Source organism: Hemiscyllium ocellatum, chromosome 34 (assembly GCF_020745735.1).
Source record: "Hemiscyllium ocellatum isolate sHemOce1 chromosome 34, sHemOce1.pat.X.cur, whole genome shotgun sequence".
Lineage (NCBI taxonomy): Eukaryota > Metazoa > Chordata > Chondrichthyes > Orectolobiformes > Hemiscylliidae > Hemiscyllium > Hemiscyllium ocellatum.
The window spans coordinates 9,896,330-9,923,518 of NC_083434.1; the positions used below are offsets into that span (position 1 = coordinate 9,896,330).

At 42.3% G+C, this 27,189-nt stretch overlaps 1 protein-coding gene across 1 annotated transcript in view; it reads left to right on the forward strand.

The window, feature by feature from the left end:
• The first annotated feature begins 1,205 nt into the window (after positions 1–1,205).
• LOC132832138 (beta-1,3-galactosyl-O-glycosyl-glycoprotein beta-1,6-N-acetylglucosaminyltransferase 7-like) overlaps positions 1,206–27,189 on the forward strand; it is a 37,860-nt gene continuing 11,876 nt past the window's right edge. Inside the window, exons 1-2 of the mRNA XM_060849882.1 lie at positions 1,206–2,279; positions 13,322–13,417. Coding sequence (XP_060705865.1) covers positions 1,316–2,279; positions 13,322–13,417 — 1,060 coding nt within the window. The 5' untranslated portion in view covers positions 1,206–1,315. The remainder of the gene's footprint in view (positions 2,280–13,321; positions 13,418–27,189) is intronic.

Below are 27,189 nucleotides of genomic sequence, written 5' to 3' on the forward strand. Positions count from 1 at the left end.
GATCTGCAAATATGAATCGTCCAGCAGGGACCTCTTCCATTATTTTCAGATCAGGGACTTTATGCGGAAAAAGACCACACTGATGGTTGATCCTTACAGGTCTGAGGAGAGGAGAGTGCTTCAGACTACAGGTACCATCTTCATTAGCACCCTCTACCATTTACTGGGAGGTGGCACCACGGAAGATATTGAATGGCTCTGTGGGGTCTGTGCGCAAGTATTGGGAATGGAGATCTCCTCCCTTCCGGCCCCTCTCCTCCGCCCCCCCCACACATTTCCCTTTTTCCCCCTCACTTCCCCTCCCCTCCCCTCCCCCACCTTTCCCCTCCCCTTTCCCCACCTTTCCCCCTCGCCTCCCTCTCCCTCTCCGTTTTGTGTGATAACACTCACTCTCCCAAAACCTGGGCGGAGAGGATTTTTTTAAAAAAGTCATATTTAGACATGAATCTATTGGAATTCTGTCCTGAATAGAGAAAACTTGTCACCCCTGTAAGCACCATTACAAGATTTACTGGATTTTCTCACACTAGTGTCAGTGTGTGACTATAGTCAAGATGAGAGTGGTGCTGGAGAAGCACAGCAGGTCAGTCAGCATCCGAGGAGCAGGAAAAATCGACGTTTCCTGATGAAGGGCCTTTGCCCGAAACGTCGATTTTCCTGCTCCTTGGATGCTGCCTGACCTACTGTGCTTTTCCAGCATCACTCTGATCGCCAGCATCTGCAGTCCTCACTTCCGTTCTAGTGTGTGACTAGCGCCTGTTTGAATGTTTACGATTTCAGAACATTCCGCGGTAATCTGAGAGTCCGGTTGGTTTGATCTGGGTTTTTAGCTTTTTGATGCTGGCCTTTATTCCATGATTTGGAGGAGCTGGTGTTGGACTGGGGTGGACAAAGTTAGAAATCACACAACACTAGGTTGTAGTTGGATGCACTAACTTTCGGAGTGGTGCTCCTTCATCAGGTGGTTGTGGAGAATTCAAAAGGGGTTCTGCAGTGGAATCACTGGACCCGAAAAGTTAACTCTGCGCTCTCTTCACAGATGCTCCCAGACCCACTGAGTTTTTCTCCCCCACCAGCAGTTTGTTTGTGTTTCAGACGAGTGTGATGCTGGAAATGGTCAGCGGCGGGCAGTGCGGTGTTGACATGTTTCTATGCACTGAGCTCCGGGAGAGAGAGTGCCTGCCCCCTTTCTGGGTGGAGCCGGGGATGCGGAAGGAGAGTCGATGCAGAGTGTCCGGGAGCAGGGCCGTGCTGCGGACCCGGACCATGGTGCAAGTTGCTGCTGGCTCTCGGAGCGGCGGCGGGGGCGAGGCCAATGAATGCGGCGAAATGGAGCTTCGTGCTGTGCGCCTCGGTGAGCGCCGCCGTCTGCCTGTGCATCTACATCAGCAGCGGCAAGTTCCGGCGGCCCGTGCCCCAGGCCTGGCCGCTGCACCCGGCTGAGTGCGGCGACTACCCGGACGAGCTGTGCGCCGCGCTCTTCCAGGGCAAGGCGGCCGCCGTGGGGCTGGGGGCTCGGTGTGAGCAGCTGCACCGTGCCGAGGCCATGGCCCCGGGGCCGCTGAACTGCTCCCGCCTGTTGGCCGCGCACTCCTACATCACCGAGCCCCTGTCCCAGGAGGAGGCGGACTTCCCCCTGGCCTACATCCTGACCGTCCACAAGGACCTGGACACGCTGCTGTGGCTCTTCAGGGCCATCTACGCCCCGCAGAACATCTACTGCATCCATGTGGACCAGAAGAGCTCGGCCGAGTTCAGGCGCCGGCTGCAGGAGCTCGCCTCCTGTTTCCGCAACGTCTTCCTGGCGTCCCGCAGCGAGACCGTGGTGTACGGCGGCTTCTCCCGGCTGCAGGCGGACATCAACTGCATGCAGGAGCTGGCGGGCTCCCCGCTCCGCTGGCAGTACGTGATTAACCTGTGCGGCCAGGACTACCCGCTGAAAACCAACCGGGAGCTGGTGCGCTTCCTGAAGAGCCAGCGGCGGAGCAGGAACATCACCCCGGGGGTGCCGCAGCCGGAGCACATGAAGCCCAGGACCGTTCACGTCCATCGGGAGCACCTCGCCCCCGGGCAGTCGTACGTGATCCAGACCTCGGCCAAGAAGGCGGGCGGCGTCCCCCACGGCCTGAAGCTCTACTTCGGCTCCGCTTACTACGTGCTGACCCGCGGCTTCGTGGACTTTGTGCTTCAGGACGTGCGGGCGAGGGATCTGCTGCAGTGGTCCCGGGACACTTACAGCCCGGATGAGCATTACTGGGTCACCTTGAATCGCATCGCAGGTAACTACGTGCTGCCTGAGCCAACACGGCGCCGCGGAGGTGATCCCAATTCCTATTTTACTGCGAAATCGTCTGAAGTCAAACCACTCACGCGTTTCCCTCGACATGAGCTAATTTAGAAGTTGGACGCTCCTGTTCCAACAGCGCAGTCACTAATTCAAACCTCCCTCTGTAAATGATTCTCTTGTTGCTTTACATTTTCGTCCTATTTTAGAAATTACTTTTTTTGTACGGCGTGGAAGCAAAAATTGCAATTGTTCGTGTTGCTCCCCCCCACCCCCGGCGTTGACTGAGATTGTTTCAGATAACCAGCGCGCATGGTGGGCCGAATGGCCTCATTATGTACTGCCAGCTTTCTATTACTCTAACTCTGTTTGTACTTTTTTTTTAAAAAAATCATAATTGGAATTTAAGGCAAGTATTTGAAGACGAAGGAGATTGAAAAGTTTTTTTGCAACATTACTCTGGCTGTTAACCGATTTGTCAGAATGCAAGGGCTAGTCAATTGATGTATGTTTGCTTTGAATTTGGCTATTATCTACAGTTTTCTGCATCAGAGCAGCTGGTAGGAATCTATTGTTGCGTAGGTTTTATGTGGCCCCTTTCTTAACACTACCTGTGGGCAAACTGAAGCAGTTAGTTTCAGTTTATAATGTCAGAAAAGCCTTTGTGTTACAATGGTAATAACGCCATCTCTGGGCCAGGACACGAGGATTCAAGTCCCATCTGCCCCAGAGGTGTGTGATAACATATTTCTGTAACAGACTTCATTATCAGAATTTCCCAAATCAGTCAGTGGGCTAATGGGAACAGGCAGACAGGCCTGATGTGATGTATTTGAGAGCAGTGGGAGAAAATATAAGGGGAAAGAGGCAGAAATGTTGATGCAGCAAAATTTATTATGTAATGAAGTTTCACTGCCCAAATAGGATCTATGTATTTCAGCCAAATGTACAGCAAAAAAAGTCAGCTGATGATAGCTGACTCTTTGTATTTCCATTACAATGATAATTTACAAATCACCTAGTGTATCAGTGTGCTTGATTTAAAGTATCAGTATAAATGCTTTCAGTGGTTGTCCTTGAGACTACAGGAGAGGCAGTTGACCTCCTTACTAGCTTATCAGTGACATTGAGTGTTTAATTTAGTTTATTTACATAATTTTGGTTGAATTCTGTACTCGAATGAAAGATTTGAATTCTGGATAATGGAACACACCTGTAACTGCTGCAGCTTCTTTGTCCTACTTCAGCAACATGCTTATGAGTACACTCTCAGGCTTTTCCCTATTGCGATTTTTGTTTCCATTTCCTTTAGCAGCAAGCTTTGAGGTCATCTTTTGTGCTCAGCCTATACTTGTTGGAAATTGGGTCAGGAAATTAGGTCAGGTCTTTGCTAAAGAATTATGTTATGATCCTGGCCATTATTTCTGGATGTATCCCAGATTGAAACCTAGCTTGACCAGACCATGTTTTTTGTTGTTGCTTTTTTGTTTTAATAAGGATTTCTTTCACCAAAATACAATGCAGCAGATTTGGTTTCAACAATATAACAGAAGTTTATTATGCAAAAGAAATGAAAATCAAACAGAATACACCAGACTATTTATATATAACACACAATGTGAAGCAGTGGAAATAAAACTCATCTATCTCAACACCATCACTTTATCAAAGAGATTACCTTTGTCAATCACATCTGGTTTGACTTATCAGTTTCTTTTAATTCTTAGTCTTGAGCATTTTGAGATCCTTTTTCTTGATTAGTCTGCTGAACTTGGACTTTTCCATCTTCAAATAACGCCTTCAGGTTTCTAACCAATCACATTGATCTGGTATTTTACATCTTAAAAACTCTTCGACTGTGGTAGCCCACTTTCTAATTGTTCCCAACTATTTCTTTTCATCAGGAGAAGCTGCGTTTTTCATCTGACTCAAGCCAGGACTTCTGGAAATTGAAATCAGAAATTTTTACAACTCTGGGATTTTCCTCTAAGCAAAACAAATTGTACTGTTTGTGCAATGCAAAGGCATTATCATTTATCACTCCAATAGTCATACATATATATGCAAGTAGAAATATTAAAAGCCACTTATGCCACTGATTCAAAATCCTAACTCAAATGAATAACTTTTTTTATATATACTTTAGATATAGTTACACTTTCAAACTGATGGACAGACTTTATCTCAAATTCCTGAAATGAAAGGAATATTTTCCCAGCCCACTGTACCAGCTAGTTCTTAATATGCAATTCAGTACCAAACACAGACTTGCATTTTTCTCAAGCTGTTCAATTGTTGACAAATAATAAGGCACTATGTCAATTTACTTACTCAGTGAATATCGCCTAGTATGATTATGGAAATGTGACCTTGTGTGGGTTTATTTATTAGTTGTATTAACGACTAGAATCCAAAGACTGTTTTATAAGCTGTTGTAAAATGCTAAAAGGTTGAGGTTAATTAGATTAGATTACTTAGTGTGGAAACAGGCCCTTCTGTCCAACAATTCCACACCGACCCGCCGAAGCACCACCCACCCAGACCCATTCCCTACACTTACCCCTTCACCTAATACTACGGGCAATTTAGCATGGCCATTTCACCTAACCGCGTTTTTGGATTACGGGAGGAAACCGGAGCACCCGGAGGACACGGGGAGAATGTGCAAGCTCCACACAGTCAGTCGCCTGAGGCGAGAAATGAACCAGGTCTCTGGTGCTGTTAGGCAGCAGTGCTAACCCTGTGCCACCGTGCCGCACCGTGGAGGAGAACAAAATCGATCTTTCCCTGGATACTGAGGACATGGCAGGGTATAAGTGAACACCTTGTCAACAATGAAAGCAGATAAAATGCAGCAGTAGCAATGCAGGTGGCAGCAGCACAATTGAGTAGGATTTTAAAAAGTAGTTGGGACATAAGTTCTCATAGTAGAGATGTCAGTTGGTCCAGGTGGCATGTGATTTTGGTGGGGACAGGCAAGATGGAAATTTCATAGGTTCCATAGAAACTTTGTAGAGGTTTTTGACCACATTCTTCCTGTTCTCTTTTGATGTGCCGATCATGCAAGAAAATTTGAAGATTTAAGATCGAAGTGTGTGTGCCTATATATACACACTTTAAAAATGTGTTTCACAAAGTGCCATGTAATTTTGCTGGCAAAATCTTTAAGATTCTATAAGAAGCTAAAAGTAGTATAATTTTAAAAATTGACTAAAGGGACAAAGTGATGGCTAATGGTTCTTTTGAAAGAGGTAAACAGGAGTGTTTCAAAGGATTAATATTCGTAATACTGGTCTATAATAATGAGCAGGACTTGGGTGAACAGGGCATATTGCTTGCACATTACTACATTTTCAAATTTTATATAATGAGTGGGGATTATATTTTAGAAGGGCAAACAGACCACTGAAGAGGAATGCGATCTCGTCTCCACTTGCTTGCCTGCCTGCTCTCCATAACCCTTTAAACCAGTACTAATTAAAAATCTGATGATCTCCTCCTCCAAATTTATTCAGTGTTCTGGCATCCACTGTGGGGTAGTGAATTCCCCAAGTTTGTGGTACTTTGAAAGAAGTAATTTCTGTTCATCTGTTTTAAGTCTGCTGCCTCTTATCCTAAAACTATGTCATCATCTTCTGGAAATGCCTTTCACTACTCATCTTTTCTTGCAAAGATTTTGGATATTTTTCAAGGATCTTTCTTCTAAGCTGGCATATGTCTTGGTGCAGGGGCTCTGTGGTGTCTGTGAACAGGGCAGGCAACATTCAGACTCTTGAGTCTGATCGAAGAACTTCCAACTGTGTCTGCGTGGGTTTCCTCCGGGTGTTCTGGTTTCCTCCCGCAGTACAAAGATATGCAAGTTAGGTGGGTTGGCCATGCTAAATTACCCACAGTGTTCAAGGATGTGTAGGTTAGGTGTGAATGTTGGTGATTGCAGGGGGTGGCTCTGAGTGGAGTGCTCTTGGGAGGGTTGATGTGAACCTTGTTGTGGCCGAATGCTGTGAGGATTCTATTCTCTTTAAAAAAAAGTCAGAAAAAATAACAGGGAATGTAAACAACATGTAAACTGTATTCTGGAGGCAAAATGTGAATTACAAAAATTAAGGGAGTTTGCTAGAAGAGACAAACAAATAAAAACTTATTTTCAAAAACTGGTAGCATGACATTTCTTGAGGGATAAGTCTCCACATTCATACTTATATTCAGGGTCAGTCACTACTGTCTTAAAAACTAATTTACTCCTAAACTTAACAGTCCTAACTTTTCTAATCCTCTTTCTTGCATTGGGTAGGTACTTTACATTTCATGTATCTGTCTCTCGGAGCCGCCTCCACCGATCTTTGGTGCAATTAGAACTTCTCTGGCAGAAATTCTGGATTCCTTCATTTAACTTAATTTCTTGTATTTGCATGAACTTCTATCAAATGTAATTTGTAACAATGATGAATACCAGTAAAGTTGGATATGAACTAAGAACTCATTAGAGTATATGCAGCACCAACCATCTGCCACTACAATGTATCAGATGTGAATTATTACAATGCAAGTGCAACCTAAATCCTGTGATTTTCAAAGTTGAAACAATATATTCTTATTTAGAGTTCTCGATCTTCTGATTAATTTAATATCTGTAATCTGTACGTTTTGTCTTTTCCTGTAATGTGCACGGGGTTAGCAATGAAAGATTGCACAGGCGGTAGAGTCAATTAACCCCATATTCCCTTGTCCTGAACTAAAATCAATATTTTATTGTTCATGAGATGTGGGAGTTGCTGGCCAGGCCAATATTTATTAGTCTCTGTAATTGTCCTGAACAAGTTTGATGACCTGTCGTCTTGAATTTGGTATAGGCAAATGGAGAGACTTGTGTTGCACTGCTAACTTGTGTCTTGTCGATGGTAGACAGTCCTTTGGGGAGTCAGGCGATTAGGTTCTTACCACAGAATTTCTAGCCTCTGACTGCACTTTAGTATTTTAAATAACTGCCACACTTCAGTTTCTGGTCAGTAGTAACCATCAATGTTGGTAATGGGCGATTTGGCATGAGTAATGCCATTGAATGTTGAGAGTTGATGGCAAGATTCTCTCTTGATCATTGTTGCTTAGCACTTTCGCAATGCAAATGTTACTTGGCATTTATCAGCTTGGATGTTGTCCAGATCTTGGTACTTTATGACAGTAGCTACATTTCCTTCAAGTGAAGGGAAGACCTGAAACATTGTTATATCCAAGACAGTAAGATCAAAGTGCATCAGCATGACAATTACGCTGGTCATATGTGTAATTTCCAATTAAACACTCCCTGGTTTGCCTCAGGTACCATGACATCAGTCAGTGCAATATGTAAAACGTCAAAATCTCTACACTTGGTAAATCCCTTCTCACAATAGCTTTATGCAACAAAGTCTAGAGAGACTGGTTTAATCCAATCATTGCCTAGTTATCATCCATATAGATCAATTATAAAAGCTGTCATTGAACTGTCAGTGTTCACTAAGTCACATCAGTTTTTTTTTAAGTCTTGGTTTCTGATACCTAACAATGAAAACATGGTGACCTTGACACCCAGGTGTCTTGTCATGGATTGAAGACATCTATTGTGTTCCTCTGGTTGATTAAATCCCACAGAGTTAGTTGTCTCTTATAAGCTGTTAGATTTCTGCTAAGTCTGACTGTTTGACCATTTCACAATAATACGACCCTAATTGTGTGTAACAAGGTCTGATTTAGAGACCAGCATCCTACGTGGCTGAGGAAGTTCAAATCAATTTCAAGTTGGGTATTTTTCAGCTCTCTAGAGTGGCTGCTGAGATGAATGTTAGCTATTCACAAACTAATAAAGGGTCTAATGCCTGAATTAGATACTTCTGGGAAATAGGGTTACTGGAAGATCAATGCTATTAGTCAAAGTAGATAGTAAATAATTTCAATTTTGGAACCAATTTCTAAAATTTCTTTAAGAATAAGAAGGGAATTGAATCATAGACTTGTATAATATGTACATGAATTTCAGTGAAAATAATTGGGTTATTAGATTTTAATGAGTGTTAACATTAATAATGAAAAATAATTTAAAATGATATTATTGAGCAAAAGGATCCAAGTACAAATTCTCAAATCACTCAAAATAATGACAGTTAATGAGGCCTTTTAAAAGCAGCCTGTCAAACGTAACCTTTGAATGTGCCTATTATACAGAAGGTTAACAGGCACAAACACAGCATTTGATTTGGCAGGGTTTGGGGGATTGCAAAGGAGAACAAAATTAGAGGTCATCATGTATATGTTTCAAAAATCAGGTTGGAAATTCAGAAGATACTTTCTAGCCAGTGAATGGCGAGAATGTGGAACTTGCTGTCTGAGAGTAGTTCAGGTGAATCAGACTGATGCATTTAAAAGGAAGTAAGATGGCACCTGAGCGAGACAGGAATTGAAAGTTGAATGACATGAGGCTAAAGAGGAGCATGGGGATCATGAAATTGCTAGGTCAAATGGTCTCTTCCTGTGCTGTATATTCTGTAGAACTTGGGGAACAGTCTTAAATACTTGTTGGCTGTTTTCAGTAGAATGCATAAAGTGTAATCTGTGTTATGATTTAATGTTACTGCAGAAAAATGTTGGAGATACTTTCTGTATCAGCCTATCCAGGGATGATACCACCCTCTTCTGGAGCAGGTGGTGCATGAACCCAGGCCTGCTGGCTCAGAGATAGGGACACTACCACTGTACCAGAAGAGTCCCAGAAAAATTTTCGGGCAGTGCATTGTTTAAATGATGTAATTATTTCACTTCAGCAGTTCAATGGTGAAAATTAAATGGGACATTCCATGCCACAATTGGTGTCATTACCTCGCACAGAGAAAGATGCCATGGTAGTTGGGTGCCAATGATCTTGCCTGCAAAAGTTGAGTTTCTGCAGGGTGGTGTCTTACGTTCAACCATTTTCAGTTTCTTTATCAATTACGTTTCCTTCATTATAAAGTTTAAAAAGTCAAAATGTTCCCTGATAACTGGCTGGTATTCAGTATTAAACACAACTCCTCAGAAGTTGAGACAGTCTATGTCCAAATGAAACAAGGCCTACACCTTGTCTCAGTCGGGATTTCTCCAGTTTCCTCATTTCCCCTCCCCCCCCCACCTTGTCTCAGTCGGGATTTCTCCAGTTTCCTCATTTCCCCTCCCCCCACCTTGTCTCAGTCGGGATTTCTCCAATTTCCTCATTTCCCCTCCCCCCACCTTGTCTCAGTCGGGATTTCTCCAATTTCCTCATTTCCCCTCCCCCCACCTTGTCTCAGTCGGGATTTCTCCAGTTTCCTCATTTCCCCTCCCCCCACCTTGTCTCAGTCGGGTCCCTCAACTCAGCACCGCCTTCCTAACCTGCAATCATCTTCCTGACCTCTCCGCCCCCACCCCACTCCGGCCTATCACCCTCACCTTGACCTCCTTCCACCTATCACATCTCCATCGCCCCTCCCCCAAGTCCCTCCTCCCTACCTTTTATCTTAGCCTGCTTGGCACACACTCCTCATTCCTGATGAAGGGCTTATGCCCGAAACGTCGAATTTCCTGTTCCTTGGATGCTGCCTAACCTGCTGTGCTTTAACCAGCAACACATTTTCAGCTACACAAAAATTAAGCTTGGGCTGATGAGTGGCAAGTAACGTTGTCCCCACAAGTGCCAGGCAATAATCATTCTCAGCAAGAGGAACCATTACCATCATTTGAATCCCTCACCATTAATATCATGGGGTTTACTTTGAACAGAAACTGAGCTTGTCTAGCCATATAACTGCAGTGGCTAGAAGAACAGGTCAGAGGCTGAATATCCTGCAGCAATTAACCTCCCATCAGATTTTTTTTTTCCACACAGCCTGTCCACCATTTATCAGGCTTAAATTCAAAGTGTGATGGAATAATGTCCAGTTGCCTAGATAATTGCAGCTCCAGCAATATTCCAGTAATTCAACACCATTCAGCGCCGCTTGATCAGTACACCTGGGTGACCCCCAGGTTAAGCCACTACCAGTTGTTTACCTCTCCTTCCTTCTGCCTTTTGTTTCTCAGTGTATATCTTTCTCTTGCATTAGAGAGAAGCTCTATGATCTGCTAAGACCTTGGCGATTCTATTGACCCCAAGAACCAAAGTTGGTCTTCCAAGCTGCCCACCTCAATGCGTGCACTTTGCGCATCGTGACATGCAAACTGCAGATTGCCTTTGTATGAAAGAAATGAAAGTCCTGAGCAAAGTCACATATGAACCTGGTGTGCAGTTCTAAATCTGTAACCAGGCCCGACTCGCATTTTGCAAATTTGAGGTGTGAGAGCAGGACGAAGATCCTGAACAATCTTCAAAGAAGTCACTCATCGTGTACTGGCTGCTTCTCACTCTGAGGTAAATCTGATCAAACATTTTATGAAATTCTCTATAAACCATTATAGAGCACTTTTTAAACAAAGGACTGATTGGACTTTTTGCTTTATGGCAATACTAAGAGTGGTATAGTGTACATAATACAATATACACTTTCATAAAGCTACATATCTTTGCACATACTGAGAGCAATACCTTAAAACTACTTATTGTACCAATCACAAAATCCAAAAATTATGAAGAAAGGTAACCTTTGGCCTGCAGTTTGATTGTTCTAAATGAATACTTGTTGTAATGCTCAGCTTTACCTGTATGATCTTAAGGACACAAAATGATCAATTAAATATAACCATATGTAGATACAAGACTGTATATTCAGGAGTCAAAAAGTGTGGTGCTGGAAAAGCATAGAAGGTCAAGCAGCATCCAAGGAGCAGGACAGTCAATGTTTCAGGCATAAACCCTTCATCAGGAATATAGGGAGGATCTGGGGGGCTGGGGAAAGGTAGCTAGGAAGGCGATAGGTGGATGCAGGTGAAGGGTAATGGTGGTAGATCGGAGCAGAGAGTGGTAGAAAGGAAAATGGATAGGTGGGAGAAGTTCAAGTGGGTGGTGCCAAGTTGGAGGGTTGGGTTTGGGATTATATGGGGGAGGGGAGATGAGGAAACCGGTACAATCAACGTTGATATCATGTGACTGGAAGGTGTCCAGGCAGAAGATGAGGCGATCTTCCTCCAGGCACAGGTGGTTGGGATTTGGCGGTGGAGGAGACCCAAGACTGCATGTTCTAGGCAAAGTGGGGGGGGGGGGGGGGGTTGAAGTGGTCGGCCACAGGGCAGAGGGGTTGTTGGTGCATGGCTCCCAGAGTTGTTGTCTGAAACATTCTGCAAGTCAAAAATCTAGTGGCACCATTATTCGAGATGTTTTACCCGACGGCACAAATTAGTTATTTGCATGCCATTGTGCTGTATGTAACTAATATGTTCCCAATTAGTGATTTTTGAGAAGATTTGTAGCTCAGGTTGATAAGTATGTAAGTTAGCTCACTGAGCATGAAGGTTTATTTTCAGACATTTTGTCTCTGAAGTGCTGGTGGTATGTCCCGGCTCTTTTTATTTATAAATCTTTTTGGTTTCTTAAGGTGGATAATGTCATTTCCGGTTTTTTTTTCAAGGGAAGGTAGATAGGGTCTAAATCGATGATTGGCAGACAGTATCAAACCCCATTGCCCATCAACCATTCACAGTAGATGGCATGCTGATTTGTGCTCAGTAAACTCTGCTTATATCCCTCAAAATATTATCTCCAACATTAATTGTGATTCCACTATTGGACAAATAATCTAGACTATGCTAAAAAAATACAATAGAAACCAATTAAGGACAAAAGTCAGACTATCAGTGAAATGCATTGCATAAACTAGAAAATGTGTATATATATCTATTAACAGATGGGCATCATTTGTAGATAAATGAATTTGTATCCACCGCATCTTTTGTCATAGGGAGTGAGAAGGGTACAATGAATTCTCATGGAATCAAGCTGAACAATCAGAACTAAGATTGACAGTTTATTCTTTCTGCTGCAACTCCATGCTGATGGCTTAACTATTCAGCACACTTTTGTCATAAATTGATGTTCCTTCTTTTCAAGTCTTTTGTCCTAATCCTGATTATTGCAAGTTGAAATGCTTTGCTAGAAGGAGACAAGATGTTCATGTTTATGTCCTGTGCTACTAAGCAAAAACACAAAATTCCTTATCACTGTAGTCTAATCACCATAATGAACCATACAAAAAGCCATTGGATTTGAAATTATGAACTGTAAACAAATCTGTTGCCAAGAGATTAAAAACAATCAAATTATAGGGTTGCCTTGATCACTGTCAACTGCAAAATACATTCTGCATGCATGAAGACTGCACAAATGTACTAAGCACTGGCTGAAAATGTGTTGCTGGAAAAGCGCAGCAGGTCAGGCAGCATCCAAGGAGCAGGAGAATTGACATCTCGGGCATGAGCCCTTCTTGAAGCACTGGCTTCATTCTAAACATGCCTATATTATTGTTGGCTTGTACTCATTCTGCACATGCCCAATGGATGGGAGTGGAAGAGGGCAAGTAGGGGATGTGAAGTGGGGGAGTGGCTGAAGGGAACTGAAGAGCTGGTAGAGAGAAGTTCCAAAGACATTTCACTTTCTCTTTTTGTTAGTCCGGTGTATGACTGGGATGTTACTGACAGTGACAACATAAACTCTGACTGCATGTATTGCGAGTGCGCACTTTGTCCTTATTGTCAACAAACAGATCTTCTCTTAATTGGAACACATGCACAAGTGTCAAACCTCAAAACTGTAAGAGAACTCTGGAGTGACACTGAATTATCCCTTCCCTTTTTGTATCAATTTATAGTCAATTACGTAAATAGAAAAATAGTGCCAAGCAAATTGCATATCTGTCAGAATATGCACAAAATTTAACCTCGGAGTTCAGTGTTACATATGGCTTGGTTTTAGTTGCAGACTAACCTTTAGACTGAAGGTATACTGATACTTTTCCCATCTACCTAAGTGTGATCAAATGCTGTATGATTTTGTTATTTCTACTTTGATGTATTTTTCAAACCTGTTTGGTTTGAATTAACTAAGTCATACTTTCCTTTCAACAGATGCACCTGGAGCAGATCCCGATGCTGGGTGGGAAGGCAATGTAAAGTTAGTTAAATGGCTGGACCAGACTAAAGTGTCCCACGATGGTTGTAAAGGTATGCTTGTATATGTCCATGTTATAGCAACATCAATACTTGCAGTAACTTGGTTAAGCATTATTGTGTAATATTGTGTAGTTTTGTCAAAGTTGCATAAATTATGGTGGAAATACTGAATCACTTTCACAACCTTGCATTGGTTTCTTTGAGATTTCATATGCAATGTCCTGGGGATACAAACATGAGTTGTTTTTCCCATGAGATAAGATTTTGAAGTGCTCAGACATGCTGACTGTTAGTCATCGGTATTAAACAAATGCTGCTTTGATTTTTAAAGTCATTAGCTTGACTTTTTTCTTTTATTACTTTACTAGGACCTGTTTGGATCATTGTTTTCTATTTGCGTTGTGTATCTGTGGTATAAATATAGTGTGTTTAAAAGTGTAAAAATATAAAAAGTAAGAGCAGGAGTAACCATTTGGTGTTTCAAGCCTCCTCTGCCATTCAATATGCTCATAGTTGATCATTCACTTGTTCCCACTTTCTCTAAATACCCATTTGATCCATTTAGTCCTAAGAAATTTATCTAACTCTTCCTTGAAAACATTCAACGCTTTGACCTCAACCACTGGCTCACCACTCTCTAGATGTAGAAATTTCTCCTCCTCTTGGTCTTCAATGTCTATTCTATATCTTTAAATTGTGACTCCTGGTTCTGGCTTCTGTCTTACTTCTGAGAACTTACTTCCTGTGTTTAATTTGTGTTGGGGTGGAATGTTTAAATAAATAGAGTGGCATGGTGGCTCAGTGGTTACCACTGCTGCCTCAGTGCCAGGGTCACAAGTTTGATTCCAGCCTCTGCCAACTGTCCGTGTGTAGTTTGCACATTTTCCCAGTGTCTGCATCGGTTTCCTCCGGGTGCTCCAGTTTCCTCCCACAGGTTGCAGGTTGGGTGAATTGGCCATGCTAAATTGCCCATTGTGTTCAGGAATGTGTAGGTTTTATGTATATTAGCCAAGGGAAATGTGACAGTAATAGGATAGGGGACTGGATATGGGCGAGTTGCTGTTTGGAGGGTCAACATGCACTTGTTTAGCCAAATCTCCTGTTTCCACAATTCAGGGATTTGATGATTTCATTTCTATGATTTCGATGATAAAGTTGCTTGACATCTGGAGTCTACTTCCAGCATCAGAGTTTATTGAAGCTTCGCTGAACGAAGGAAAGACATAAACTCTTAGACATTTGTTTTCAGTCCACCTTTTGACTATTACAAACCAATAATATTGATCATTGATCACAAATCCAATCAGGTTACTCATGTGACTGCATTGTCAGCAATGGACAGCCTTATGGACAACCCCAGGTATTCCCATGATCTGTGTTTACTAGATATTGCTTTCGACATCCTTGGGTTTTCCCAATGCATCTTATTCAATCCACATTCAAATGGCTGATTTCTGCGTCTGTAATTCAGTTCTCCCTGTAAGCAGTGTGGTGGCCTTTCTTTATTGTCTAAAGTTGTCCAAAGAATTTACTGGGTTTTTTTTAATGCTTATTGTGTGTTTTTCAAAATTTATTACTGATTATCTGAGAATCTTAACTAATATTGTCCCACTGTTTTCCCCTCCTCAGTTAAAGCAAAACCCTCAGAGACAGAGTTTTACCTCTTTAATCTTTATTCTGGCCCTGGAGGGGGAAGAGAACGATCACCTACATGCACAGGGATATGAGTTTTTGCTCTTCTCTGGAAGAAGTTTCTCAATGAATTATATAGTCATGTTATAGGGAGGAGCATCCTGATCAGGCAACATAGATATTGATTGGGTGACTGTCACAATCAGTGAGTGAGAATAGTGAAGATTAAGCCATCTGCTGTTACACAATAGATGTTCTTAACCTTAACTGGCTTCACAAAATGAATACTTTCCACCTTGTTAAACTGACCTTACATACTGAATGCTTCCAATATTGTTAAATAGTTCTACATAATGAATGCCTTTCCACCTTGTTAATCTATTACCCTTGCCTCCAACACCCTATTGTTAACTGCAAGTTCTGATCTGAGTCATGCTCAGCAGAACCTCCAGTTCAGAACTTAACTCTTTCCCTACCTGCTCATACCTAATTTTCAAAGTAACTTTATTTGTGATGGATCTCCGACTTTTGACTTCAAATCAGTTCGGTATGAAATTGTTCTATCAGCATATTAGAGGGTCTCCTTATACAGCTGTCTCTGTATCAACAGCTGCTGCTGTTGTTTGCAGTAAAATCCTTTGTACTATCTTATTTTTGTTACCTTAGATATAAATTCTGTCTTCAAAACTACAATTGTCCTAACTTGTGTTTTACCTTAATACTACACTAAACAAGCTACTGCCTCTGCTAAAAGTCTTCTCCACCAGCTATGTCAACTAATACTCATGGTCAGCCATTTTTGTGCCACCTTCAGCTCAGCAAAGCCGACACTTTGTGTAGTCCTATTAAAATTTTAGGATTTCAATTAATTTCAGCAACTCCTCCCACAACTTTCATTATTCTAAATTCCAGTAATGATAATCCTAACTGATTTAGTCTTTCTTTATATGTTGGTCTGACTATGAAGGGAGTACAGTCTTTGTTGTACTCCCTTCATAGCCACAATATCCTTCCTCAGATAAGGAGAATAAAACTGCACACAATGCTCCAGATGTGGTCTCACTAAGGCCCTGTACAATTGCAGCTGCTCTCGCCATCTCTTTGAAAGTCAGCATAGCATTTGTCATCTTCACTGCCTGCTGCACTTGCTTACATACTTTCAGTGACTAGTATACAAGGATACCCAGTTGTTGTTGCACTTGTTCCAATTTATCATCATTCTGATAATCCACCTTTCTATTCTTGCTGCCAAAGTTAGTAATCTCCTACTGGGACGACCAGAAATCCCAGTCTGACCTAGACCCATTTGCTAGCATTTGGCCTATATCCCTCTAAACCCTTCCTATTCAAAAACCCATCCAGATACCTTTTAAATGTTGTAATTATCCCAGCCTCCACCACTCCACCTCTGGCAGCTCACTCCATATGTGTTCCACTGTCTACATGGAAAAAGTTGCTCCTTGGGTCCCTTTTAAAAATTTTTCCCTCTCTCCTTAAACCTATGCCATCTAGTTTTGGACTAGGAAACAAACTTGGCTATTCAGTTTATCCAAGCCCCTCATGATTTTATAAACCTCTATAAAGTCACCCCTCTATTCTGTTTTTCATAGAGCATCAGAGATTGAGGGGTGACCTTTTTGAGGTTTATAGTATCATGAGGGACATAGGTTGAATAGCCAAGGCCTTTGCCCTGCGGTGAGGGGAGTCCAAAACTAGACCTCATAGGTGTAAGGGTAAGAGGAGAAAGATTGAAAAGGGATCTAAGGGGCAACTTTTTTCACACAGAGGTCGGTGTGTGTCTGGAATGAGCTGCCACGGGAAGTGGTGGAGGCTGGTACAATTACAACATTTAAAAGGCATTTGGATGGGTATATGAATAGGAAGAATTTGAAGAGATATGAGCCAAATGCTGGAAAATGGGACTAGATTAATTCGGGATATCTGGTCAGCATGGACAAGTTGGACCGAAGCACGGAAACATACGCTGTAAATTCTGACCCTTGGTCCTGTTTTGCTGAGGAAAGAAAGCTCCAGCCTATTCACTCTCTCCCGATAGCTCAAACTCTCCAGTCCCAGCAACATCCTTACAAATCTTTTCAACATCTTTCCTCTCGCAGGGAGACCAGAACTGAAAGTATTTTTTTTTAAAAAGTGGCTTCATCAATGTCCTGTAAAGCTGTGACACTTCTATCAAATTCCTATACTTGCTTTATAATTCTTACCTAACATTAGTCAGGAATATCACAAATATAATGAGTTAACAGGCAAATTATACTTGATTCAAATGAAAAGATAAATTTCACTTAACATAATTGGTACAACAAACAATCAGTACAATCTGACTGTGAACAAGGCATCATGTGTAATCATGTTGCCCTTTAACCCAATTGATTAGGCCCTCAATATACATTCACTAGCAGGTGTCTTCTGCCCAATGTCTCCAGCAACTGTTAACATTGACCAGTTGTATATCCACGAACCCCTTTTCCCTCAAGTCATATCAGTCTTGAAGACATAGCTTTCCCAAGTTTGTTCTCTACTGACCAACCAACATACTGGGATCATAATTAAGACCTCGAATACCATTCATGCCAGACTTTGCTTTTCAGTTCTTGTTAGCTCAAACTGCTTCCCCAAGAGCCTTCTAAAATTTTGTTCTCCTTTTAATGCAAATAGGAAAACCAATCTTTTAAAAGAGACTTTTATTGGATTTACCTCACAAGTTCTCTGTTACTCTCTCTGTCACAATCTGACCTCATTTTTTTTGTATCTGTGAGCTGATTACTGTCTGCATCCAGCTCTCCGTTCTGTTTTACACATTCGCTTTACAGTGTCCCTTCTATTCCAGTTGTCCCTTGTTTGCAGCACCCCCTTGTGTCTGGCTGCATAACTTCTATTTTAGTTTGTCATATTGGTATTGTTTCAAGGTCAAGATTCGCCAAGCCACATGAGCCAGTATTTCTTAATTTCCAAGAAAATAATAGTTGACTTATTTACAATTGGTACAAGCTTTTAAAGTCGTTTTTATTAACATTCTTGCACGTATGTGAATTCCACACGCATTTTTAAATAATAAAACTTTTCCTTGTTACTGCCTCTGAGTCAGAGGTTATTGTAAACATCCTGCAAGTACACCTTAGTCTAATAAGTCTTCTGTTAATGTTGCTGGCAAAGCCAGCATTTGTTGCCCATACCTAGTTGCTTGAACTAATTGTTTTTTTTCCAGCCATTTCAAGTACGTGCCAGCAACAATATTATGGGTCTGGCATCATATTTAGGCCATGCCGCATAAGGATGTCAGGTCTCCTTCCCTAAAAAGCATGAATGAGATTTCAACAATAATTCACCAATGGTTTAGTGGACACCATTTGGGCTAGCTTTCAGTTCCAATTTATTGAATTTAAATTTCAGCTGCCTTGGTAGGATTTGACACCCATGTCCCCATAACATTAATCTGGCTCTCTGGATTACCAGTCCAATGATATTGCTGCTGCCTCCCCTTCCGCCAAGCGAACATTGACACTTGAGACATAATGTCAGTATTGTCCCAAAACTATTCACTATTCCAGCTGACTAGTGCTTGTATAGTTTTACCAAAACCTCCTTACCTTTTATACTCCCTTCCACTTTGGCCTTTATTTCAATGTTCTGTTTGTCTTACCTATTACCTAGAAAATCTTGGATGCTAGCATTTTGTGATTCAAGAAAAGACCACCCAAATCCCACTATTCTGTAGCTTTCCGATATGCTATTTCATCTGCCAAGTCTACTGAGAACCTTGTTCAGAAGCAAAGTTTGTTGGGACTTTAGGGAAGGCATCTCAGTAGAAAAGTTATAGTCAGTGCAACTTTCAGACTATTAAGTGTTTTGGTTAGAAATCTGCAATATACGCCTAGCTGACTGAGTCTGATTTCTCTGATTTATTAAGTATTTATGTATGACAGTTTGAGTTTTCAGGAAAGAACTGAGGAAAATCAGCTCCATCAGGCATCAAGGTGTGTTATCAAGGAGGAGCTTCAGTATAAAATAGTAGTGTTAGAAAACATTGAAACTTTGTTTTGCTGGATGTTTTAAGATTTTTGTCTAACTGTCCTTTATTTGGTTTATTTTGTCTTGTGTAACAAACTGTTGTTTTGTTGTTAAAAGAAATCTGCAAACTTGAATGACTATATTTCAATGAATGATTGCCTTGTTAACCCTAAAATACAGAAATAATCTATCAAGCCAGATTTCATTCTCAGATCTGACTTGTCCAGTAGTACAGTTAGCTGGAATCACAATATAAGCAGCACATCTAAATAATGGTCACACCTGAGAATAGAATTGAGGACATGAACTGACCAGACATGTTCCAAAACGGCCAGAAATGTCTGCTCAAGATCATAAGACAAAGTAGGTGTACTCCACCATTCTATGGGTTCATGGCTGATCTAATAATCTTAACTTCACTTTCTTACCTTTTTCCCTATAACCCTTGATTCACTTAAAGATTGAAATGTCTGTATCTCAATCTTTTCTTTAATTAATGAGCCAGCCTTGACAACCAAAAAAATTCTACCAATTCACTACACTCAAGAAAATCCTCTACATCTGTCTTTATTCTGTTAAGTAAGAGGAGGAGGAGGAATGCTTTTCAATCCTGGAAGAACTCATAGTAAATCATTCATTTTGAACACTAATGGAGTACGGAGAGGTTTCGGTTACTAACTTGCAGTGCTGACTAAGTTTATAAGCACAAAATTTTAATAGAAATAGGAAACTAATCAAAAACGTATTGGACTGAAGAGGCTCCAAGCTAACATCTGGCTTATCACGGAGAGGTTTGTCTCCTTGGTCAATTCAACCACAAATGGATTAGTGCAGACTTGGATCGGATTCCACCGTGAAAGCTAAAATGGCCATCTCCTCCCTTCAGAATGGGTTTCCTGAGGAGCCTGTGGGAGGACAGGCACAGTCAGGAACTATCAACCCATCCTGCTCATTCTGGCTGGAAGTTAGGATTCAGCCAACACACTGGCCTGTAAATTAATACAGACACAGATCTGTACAGCACAGAAACAGACCATCAGTGGTGGACTCTCCCTCTTTATGGGCATTTAAACGGGCATTGGATAGGCATATGGAGGAAAGTGGGCTAGTGTAGGTTAAGTGGGCTTGAATCGGTGCAACATTGAGGGCCGAAGGGCCTGTACTGCGCTGTATTTTTCTATGTTCTAGACCCTTCGGTTAAATTCGTTCAGCCTGACCAGACATCCTAACATAATCTAGTCCCATTTGCCAGCACTTGGTCCATATCCCACTAAATTTTTCCTATTCATATACCCATCAAGATGTCTTTTAAGTGTTGTAAATGTACCAGCCTCCATTACTTCCTATGGCAGCTCATTCTGTAAATGCACAACCCTCTACCTGGAAAAGTTGCCACTTAGGTTTACAATGATTTAAAAGGGACCTATGTCCTCTAGTTCTGGACTCTCCCACTCTGGGGAAAGGACTTATATAGGGGAAAAAAAAGAAATTGCTGGATGAGCTCAGCAAGTCTGGCAGCATCTGTGGAGTGAAATCAGAGTTAATGTTTCGAGTCCAGTGACCCTTCCTCAGAACCCTCTCCTATATAGGAATTGACTCAATACCAGCCTTCAGTGCAAACTCTGGGTTAACACTCAGAATGTCACCTCGACCCAAACTGAAAACCATTTGCGCAAGCTGTCTGCAGTCCTGATCACATTATTTGTAAAGCAGGATACGTAGTGGCTCTGAATGTTTTGTGTTTGATGAGATAGGAAGATGGAACTGCAGAGCAATAGTGCCTATGGATTGAACGCCTGTAGATTCCAAATGACTGGAGCTGACACGTGGAGACAGTGTTGCAAAACAATTTATCACACTATCTTCACTGGACAACAATTAAAGGAATCAATTTCTGCACTGGGATCCACAAATCCTGCAGGATGTTCCATGACAGCCTTCAGTTTGGAATCCTAGATCACCGGATATCTTAAGCATACAGAATTGTCATGGTTCAGAGACCATTCAGCCCATCATGCTCTCTGAGCATTTTAATACAGTGCTAACCCAGCTGCCCTTTCATCAACCAATACCCCCTCAAAAGCCTTATCTGAGTCCACACTTCCTAACCATTCGTTCTGCAAAAAAGATTATTTTTCACCTCACAATTGCATCTTTTGTCAAACACTTGAAAGCAGCGCCTCTCTGGTTCTCAGGTCATTTTGAAAGCTTTGATCAAATCTTCTCTTGATGGAAAATGACCCCACAGCTGAGGTCTCTCATTTCTGGGACCATTCTACAAATTCTCTTCTGTGTGATCTCCAGTGCGTTCACACACATTACCTCCTGGTCTGTAAAGGTTGCTGTAGACTTCCTAGACTATAGGGCTGCTTTCTCATTACAAAGAGATGACTTGTGGTGGTTTAACCAGAGGGTCAGAAGTCATACAACACTAGTTCATAGTCCAATGAGTTTATTTGAAATCGAAAACTTGTGACCTCTGACCTGCCCACCCCAGTCCAACACCAGCCACCTCCACGTCATGGCTAACCTGAGGGTCACCACACCTCAGGCAAGGGGAGAGGTTGAGAAGCTGGGACCTTGCTGATAAACTCAGCTGGTGTGAGAACCGAACCCACGCTGTTGGCATCACTCTGCATTGCAAAGCCGTCCAGTCAATTATCTGAGCCATTCCTCCTGAGAACCAGCATCAACTCGATAGGTTGAATGGCCGCCTTCTCAGCTGTAACCATTTTATGAGCTGACGGAGTGTTGCCATGAAGGTAATAGAGGTCAGTGTGTGTGGGGCACGCTGTCTCCTTCCAACTGCACCTTCCCCATTAAGATTGAGGAATTATGTTTGGCATTCATGGGACATGGACATTGCTGGCTGGGCCAACATTTATCGCCCATCCATACTGCCTTGAGAAGGTGGTGTTGAGCTGCCTTCTTGAATCATCAGACTAGGGACACTCAGTGCCCTTTATAGCGAGGGAATTATAGGAGGCAGCAAGGTGACTCACCGCACCAGGGACCCAGGTTCAATTCCCACCTCAAGCGTCAGTCTGTATGGAGATTGCAAATTTTCCCTGTGTCTACGTGGGTTTCCTCCAGGCGCTCCGGTTTCCTCCCACAGTCCAGAGATGTGCAGATTAAGTGGATTAACCATGCAAAATTAGCCCATGGTGTCCAGGGATATGCAGGTTTAGGTGGGTTAGCCATGGGCAATGCAGGGTTACAGGGATAGGGTAGGGGGGACTGAGTCTGTGGGGGATGGTCTTCGGAGGTTTGGTGTGGACTTGTTGGTCGAATGGTCTATTTCCACACTGTAGGGATTCTATGAATTCTGGGAGTTTGACCCAGAAGTACTGAAGGAATGGCGATGTATCTCCAGGTCAGTATGGTGAGGGGTTCGGAGGGAAAGCTGCAGATGGTGGTGTCGAAAAGCTTCATACTGTCAGCTCTCTTTCTTCCCTGCATCCTCCAAGTGCTGCTTCTTCCAAAATTTCAAAACAGCCAAACAATGTAGAGCTGCTCTGAGAAAACAGATATAATCGAAAGCTCCAGAGGGTTAGATAAAAGGTTCAGAGCCTCAGAACTTTCCAAGCCAAGGCTCTGATCTTCAGGGCAAATTAATGCCAAGGAAACGCTGCAGACTTTGATAAACTGACGCCAAAATTCCCAAGTGCAAAAACAACAAACTCAATTTGCACAACAAGGGAATCCTCCGAATCCAAGCTCCGTCGCTGAAAACTGCTAATGAGCTTCTTTGAATCACATCAGACCAGTGAATTTCTTTTTAGGGAATGTCTCTGAAGCTAACAAAGTCTTAAGCCACATGACCAAGTGTTCTAACAGCTAACTCCCTCAGCCCAACAGCAAAATCAGGGCAGCCACGATTTCTCACAAAGCCACGTGGAGATTTTGAGAAGCGTGGAACAAACCAAGGTGGGTGTCTGGGCAAAATCAGCTTCCTTTTACATCTGGCCTCCCCAAGGTGCTCAACATCCCAATGCTGGCAAGTTGGTTTTGGATTTGCCACAGGGTTCATGAAGTCACAGGAAAGTGACATTGCTAGCAATTTGCCTATATTGTGCCTTTGGCTTAGAGGAGCACCTCTGAACAGTGTGTAGGAGTGATTGCGCCAACCAAAATTTGACCATTGTACCTTTTCATGAGATATTCGGCCAAAGCTTCAGGCAGGTAGAGATTTTGGGAGGAAGTTCCAAAATGTAGGGCCTGGGCAGCTTGAAGCGTAATCAGACAGAACCTCAAAATACAACACGTGCACTCACAAGTCAAGGAGCAGGCATTATTTTTACAGAATTAATACCAACACCAATACTGTGTCCAGTTCTGGCCATCCTGTTTTAGGAAGGTTATTATCAAGCTGGAGAGGGTTCAGACGAGATTTACTAGGATGTTGCCGGGTATGGAAGGTCATTCTGCTGTAGCACATTTCGTTAACACAACTTCGTTGTAAAGTCATTTACACATTGGGGGTGGTATTTCTAAAGCACAAACTTTACGTTGCCAACATTTTAAGCACTGTTTCTAAAGCACCATTTTTCTATAACACAGGGTTGCACATTACACAACCATTGCGTTATAGTAGAACTACCTTTATAAAGAAATGAGCAGGTGCTGGTGTTGGACAGGGGTGGACAAAGTTTAAAAAAAATACACAACACCAGATTACAGTCCAACAGGTTTATTTGAAAGTACAAGCTTTTGGAGCACAGCTCCTTCATCAGGAGCTACCTGATGAGATTTTTTAACTGTGAAAAGAAAAACTGGCAGGGCTGGGACCTGTTTCACCGGAGGATAGGAGCTTGAGATGCAACATTATAGAAGTTTATAAAATAATGAGGGGTATGGAAAGAGTTAATGATAGTTGTCTTTTCCCAAACATGGGGGATTTCAATACCAGGGGACACATTTTTAAGGTGAGAGGAGAGAGATTCAAAAAAGACATGGGCAACACAGAGCGTGGTTCATGTGTGGAATGAGCTTCCAGAGGAAGTGATTGATGTGGTTACAATTACAACGTTAAAGGACATTTGGATAAATATATGAACAGGAAAGGTTTGGAAGGATATGGGCCAGGAGCAGGCAATTGAGACTAGTTTACTTTGGGATTATGTTCAGTATGGGCTGGTTGGACTGAAAGGTCTCTTTCTGTGCTGTATGACTATATGGCTCAATATGAATCAACATAAAAAGAGAACTGAAGGGATTTCATTGCAAATTGGAAGGAAAGGCATACTAGTCAGCCTGACTTGGGACTTTGATCAGTAGCAGACACGACTGGCCATGTTGGAGATTGCAAGTGTTGCAAGAGACCACATATCCATTTGACTTTATTGGGACTATAAGTTGAATTTGAACTGTTTCACAACTTGGAAATAAGGGGTTGGATATTGTTGAGCTGCCTTCCAGAATCAGCAAGAGGGTGAAATTGAGAGTGGGCTGCCATGGAATTCTTCAGAGATAGGGAAATTCTGCCTGGCAATAGCCCTTTGAATGGCTGAGAACAGAAGAGTTAAAAACATCCAGAACCTGCAGACAGAAAGCATCCGTCTCTTTCTGTCTCCCCTTTCATTCCCCCCCCCCCCCCAACCACCACCACCCAATATGGGGTTAAAGACAGAAAATCCAAGAAATGTTAAAATAAATAATTCACACAAGAAAACAGTTTTGGTCGCCTCATCAACTATCAACAGGATAATGAAAATCTGTGAAGGTTTAGAGGTCTGGTTTGGAGGAATGCAGTAGTCTCATTGGATTATAAATAGAGGCAGACTACCTTCCACTCAGTGGTCCTATGTACTCTACTATTGCATATACACATTGTCACTGCTCCAGAAGAGCTTCAGGACCCTGGAGTAAGCTTGCAGCAATGTCACTGAGCTGCATGTCACTGAATATGAATAGCACGATGGGTGGGTTTATATCATTCTATGCTGTACCAGACTACAACAGGACCATGAATTCACAGATGATAGTTTAGGCCTTCGTAATGTAACTTGTATATATACACCAGGTGATTGTCTTCGTTTACCATGCACATCAGGGATTAATGTACAATCCATTGAAGTTACTTTGAAGTCCAAGATAGTTACGAACTTGGTCTTCTCCTCTGCCGGTCTAAACTGAGTTCACCATTGAGCCACATAATAAAAGAGCTGCAGGGGGTGGGCGGTATTTGTTGAAAGGAGTAGATGGAATATTCGGATTTTGGAGAAAGTCAGAGGCAGGAGCAACAAGGCCATGGAGAGATTTGAAAACATAGACACAGACTGTTTTGATGCCAAAATTGGGAACTTCAGTGCGCTTAAGATGTATTCCCTCATGGAGTTAGAGACTGCTGTGGATTATTAGCATGGCTCACATAAAAATTGGAACAAATGAACTTGGGGGAAAAAATCTTGGATTGGAAATTATTAACTTTGGTTTTGATCTTAGGTTACATTGTTACCCATAGTAACAATCCACTCTTCAGATTATCCAGTAATTTTATAGAGATATCCACTTTTGCAATCTGTACTGATAGCTGTCTGGAAAATCATAAATCCCTATTGTGCGGAAGCTGGCCATGCGGCCCATCAAGTCAGTGCCAACCCTTCAAAGAGCATCCCATCTAGATCTGGCCCACTACCCTACAACACCATATTTTCCCATGGCTAATTCACCTAACCTGCACATCTTTGGACTGTGGGAGGAAACTGGAGCACCTGGAGGAAACCCACGCAGACATTGGGAGAATGTGCAGACTCCACACAGAAAGTCGCCCAAGGTTGGAATTAAACCTGGACCCCTGGTGCTGAGAGACTGCAGTGCTAACCACTGAGCCACCATGCTGAGATCTTTCAAAGTTGGAGAAACATCAAACAGGGAGTGCTGACTGGATTCCTGCCACAGCAATAAGGACAATACTGCAAATGCCAGGTTAACTGTCCTGGGACAGAAATGAGAGGGAGGGAGGGAGCAAGAGAAACACGGAGACACAGCGAGTGCGAGAGACATCTAACTCAAAAGGGAAAATCTGGAAAAGACAACTCAGACAAACAAATGTCATTTTATAGAAGAACAGTGGAATGTTTTGAGTTTTTTGAAGAGGATTGATGAGGGCAGAGTAGTGGATGTGATCTGTATGGATTTCAGTCAGGTGTTCAGGTTCCTCATGATAGACTGATTAGCAAGGTGAGGTCACATGGAATACAGAGAACTGGCCATTTGGAAGCAGAACTGGCTCGAAGGTAGAAGACAGGGTGGTGGTGGTGGAGGGTTGTTTTTTAGGCTGGCAGCCTGTGACCAGTGGAGTGCCACAAGGATTGGTGCTGGGTCCACTGCTTTCCATCATTTATATAAATGATTTGGATGTGAACATAGGCAGTATAGTTACTAAATTGGAGATGTAGTGGACAGTTAAGATGGTTGCCTCAGAGTAAAACAGGATCTTGATCAGATGGGCCAAAGGGCTGAGGAGTGGCAGGTGGAGTTTAATTTAGGTACATGGGAAGTGCTGCATTTTAAAAAAGCAAATCAAAGCAGGACTTATACACTTAATGGTAAGGTCATGGGGAGTATTGCAGAACAGAGACACCTTGGAGTGCAGGTTCATAATTCCTTGAAAGTAGAGTCACAGGTAGATAGGATAGTGATGAAGGCATTTGCTATGCTTTCCTTTATTGGTCAGAGCATTGAGTATAGGAGTTGGGAAGTCCCGTTAGAGCTGTACAGGACACTGGTTAGGCCACTTTTGAAATATTGCTTGCAATTATGGCTTCCTTCCTATGGGAAGGATGTTGTAAAACATGAAAGGGTTCGGAAAAGATTTACAAGGATGTTGCCATGAGAATTGTGTATAGGTTATAAGCAGGTAGGGAAAGAGTTAAGTTCTGAGTTTCGTGAAACTAGGTTAGCTGAGCATGACTCAGATCAGATAAGAAATTGGAGTTAACAATGGGGTGCTGGAGGCAAGGGTAATGGGTTAACAAAGTGTAAAAGTATTCATTATATAGAGCCACTTAATATTGGAAGCATTCAGTATGTAAGGTCAGTTTAACAAGGTGAAAGCTAGTTAAGGTTAAGAACATTCCATTGTGTAACAGCAGATGGCTTAATTTTTGCTATTCTCATTCACTGATTGTAATGGTCACCCAATCAATATGTAGGTTGCC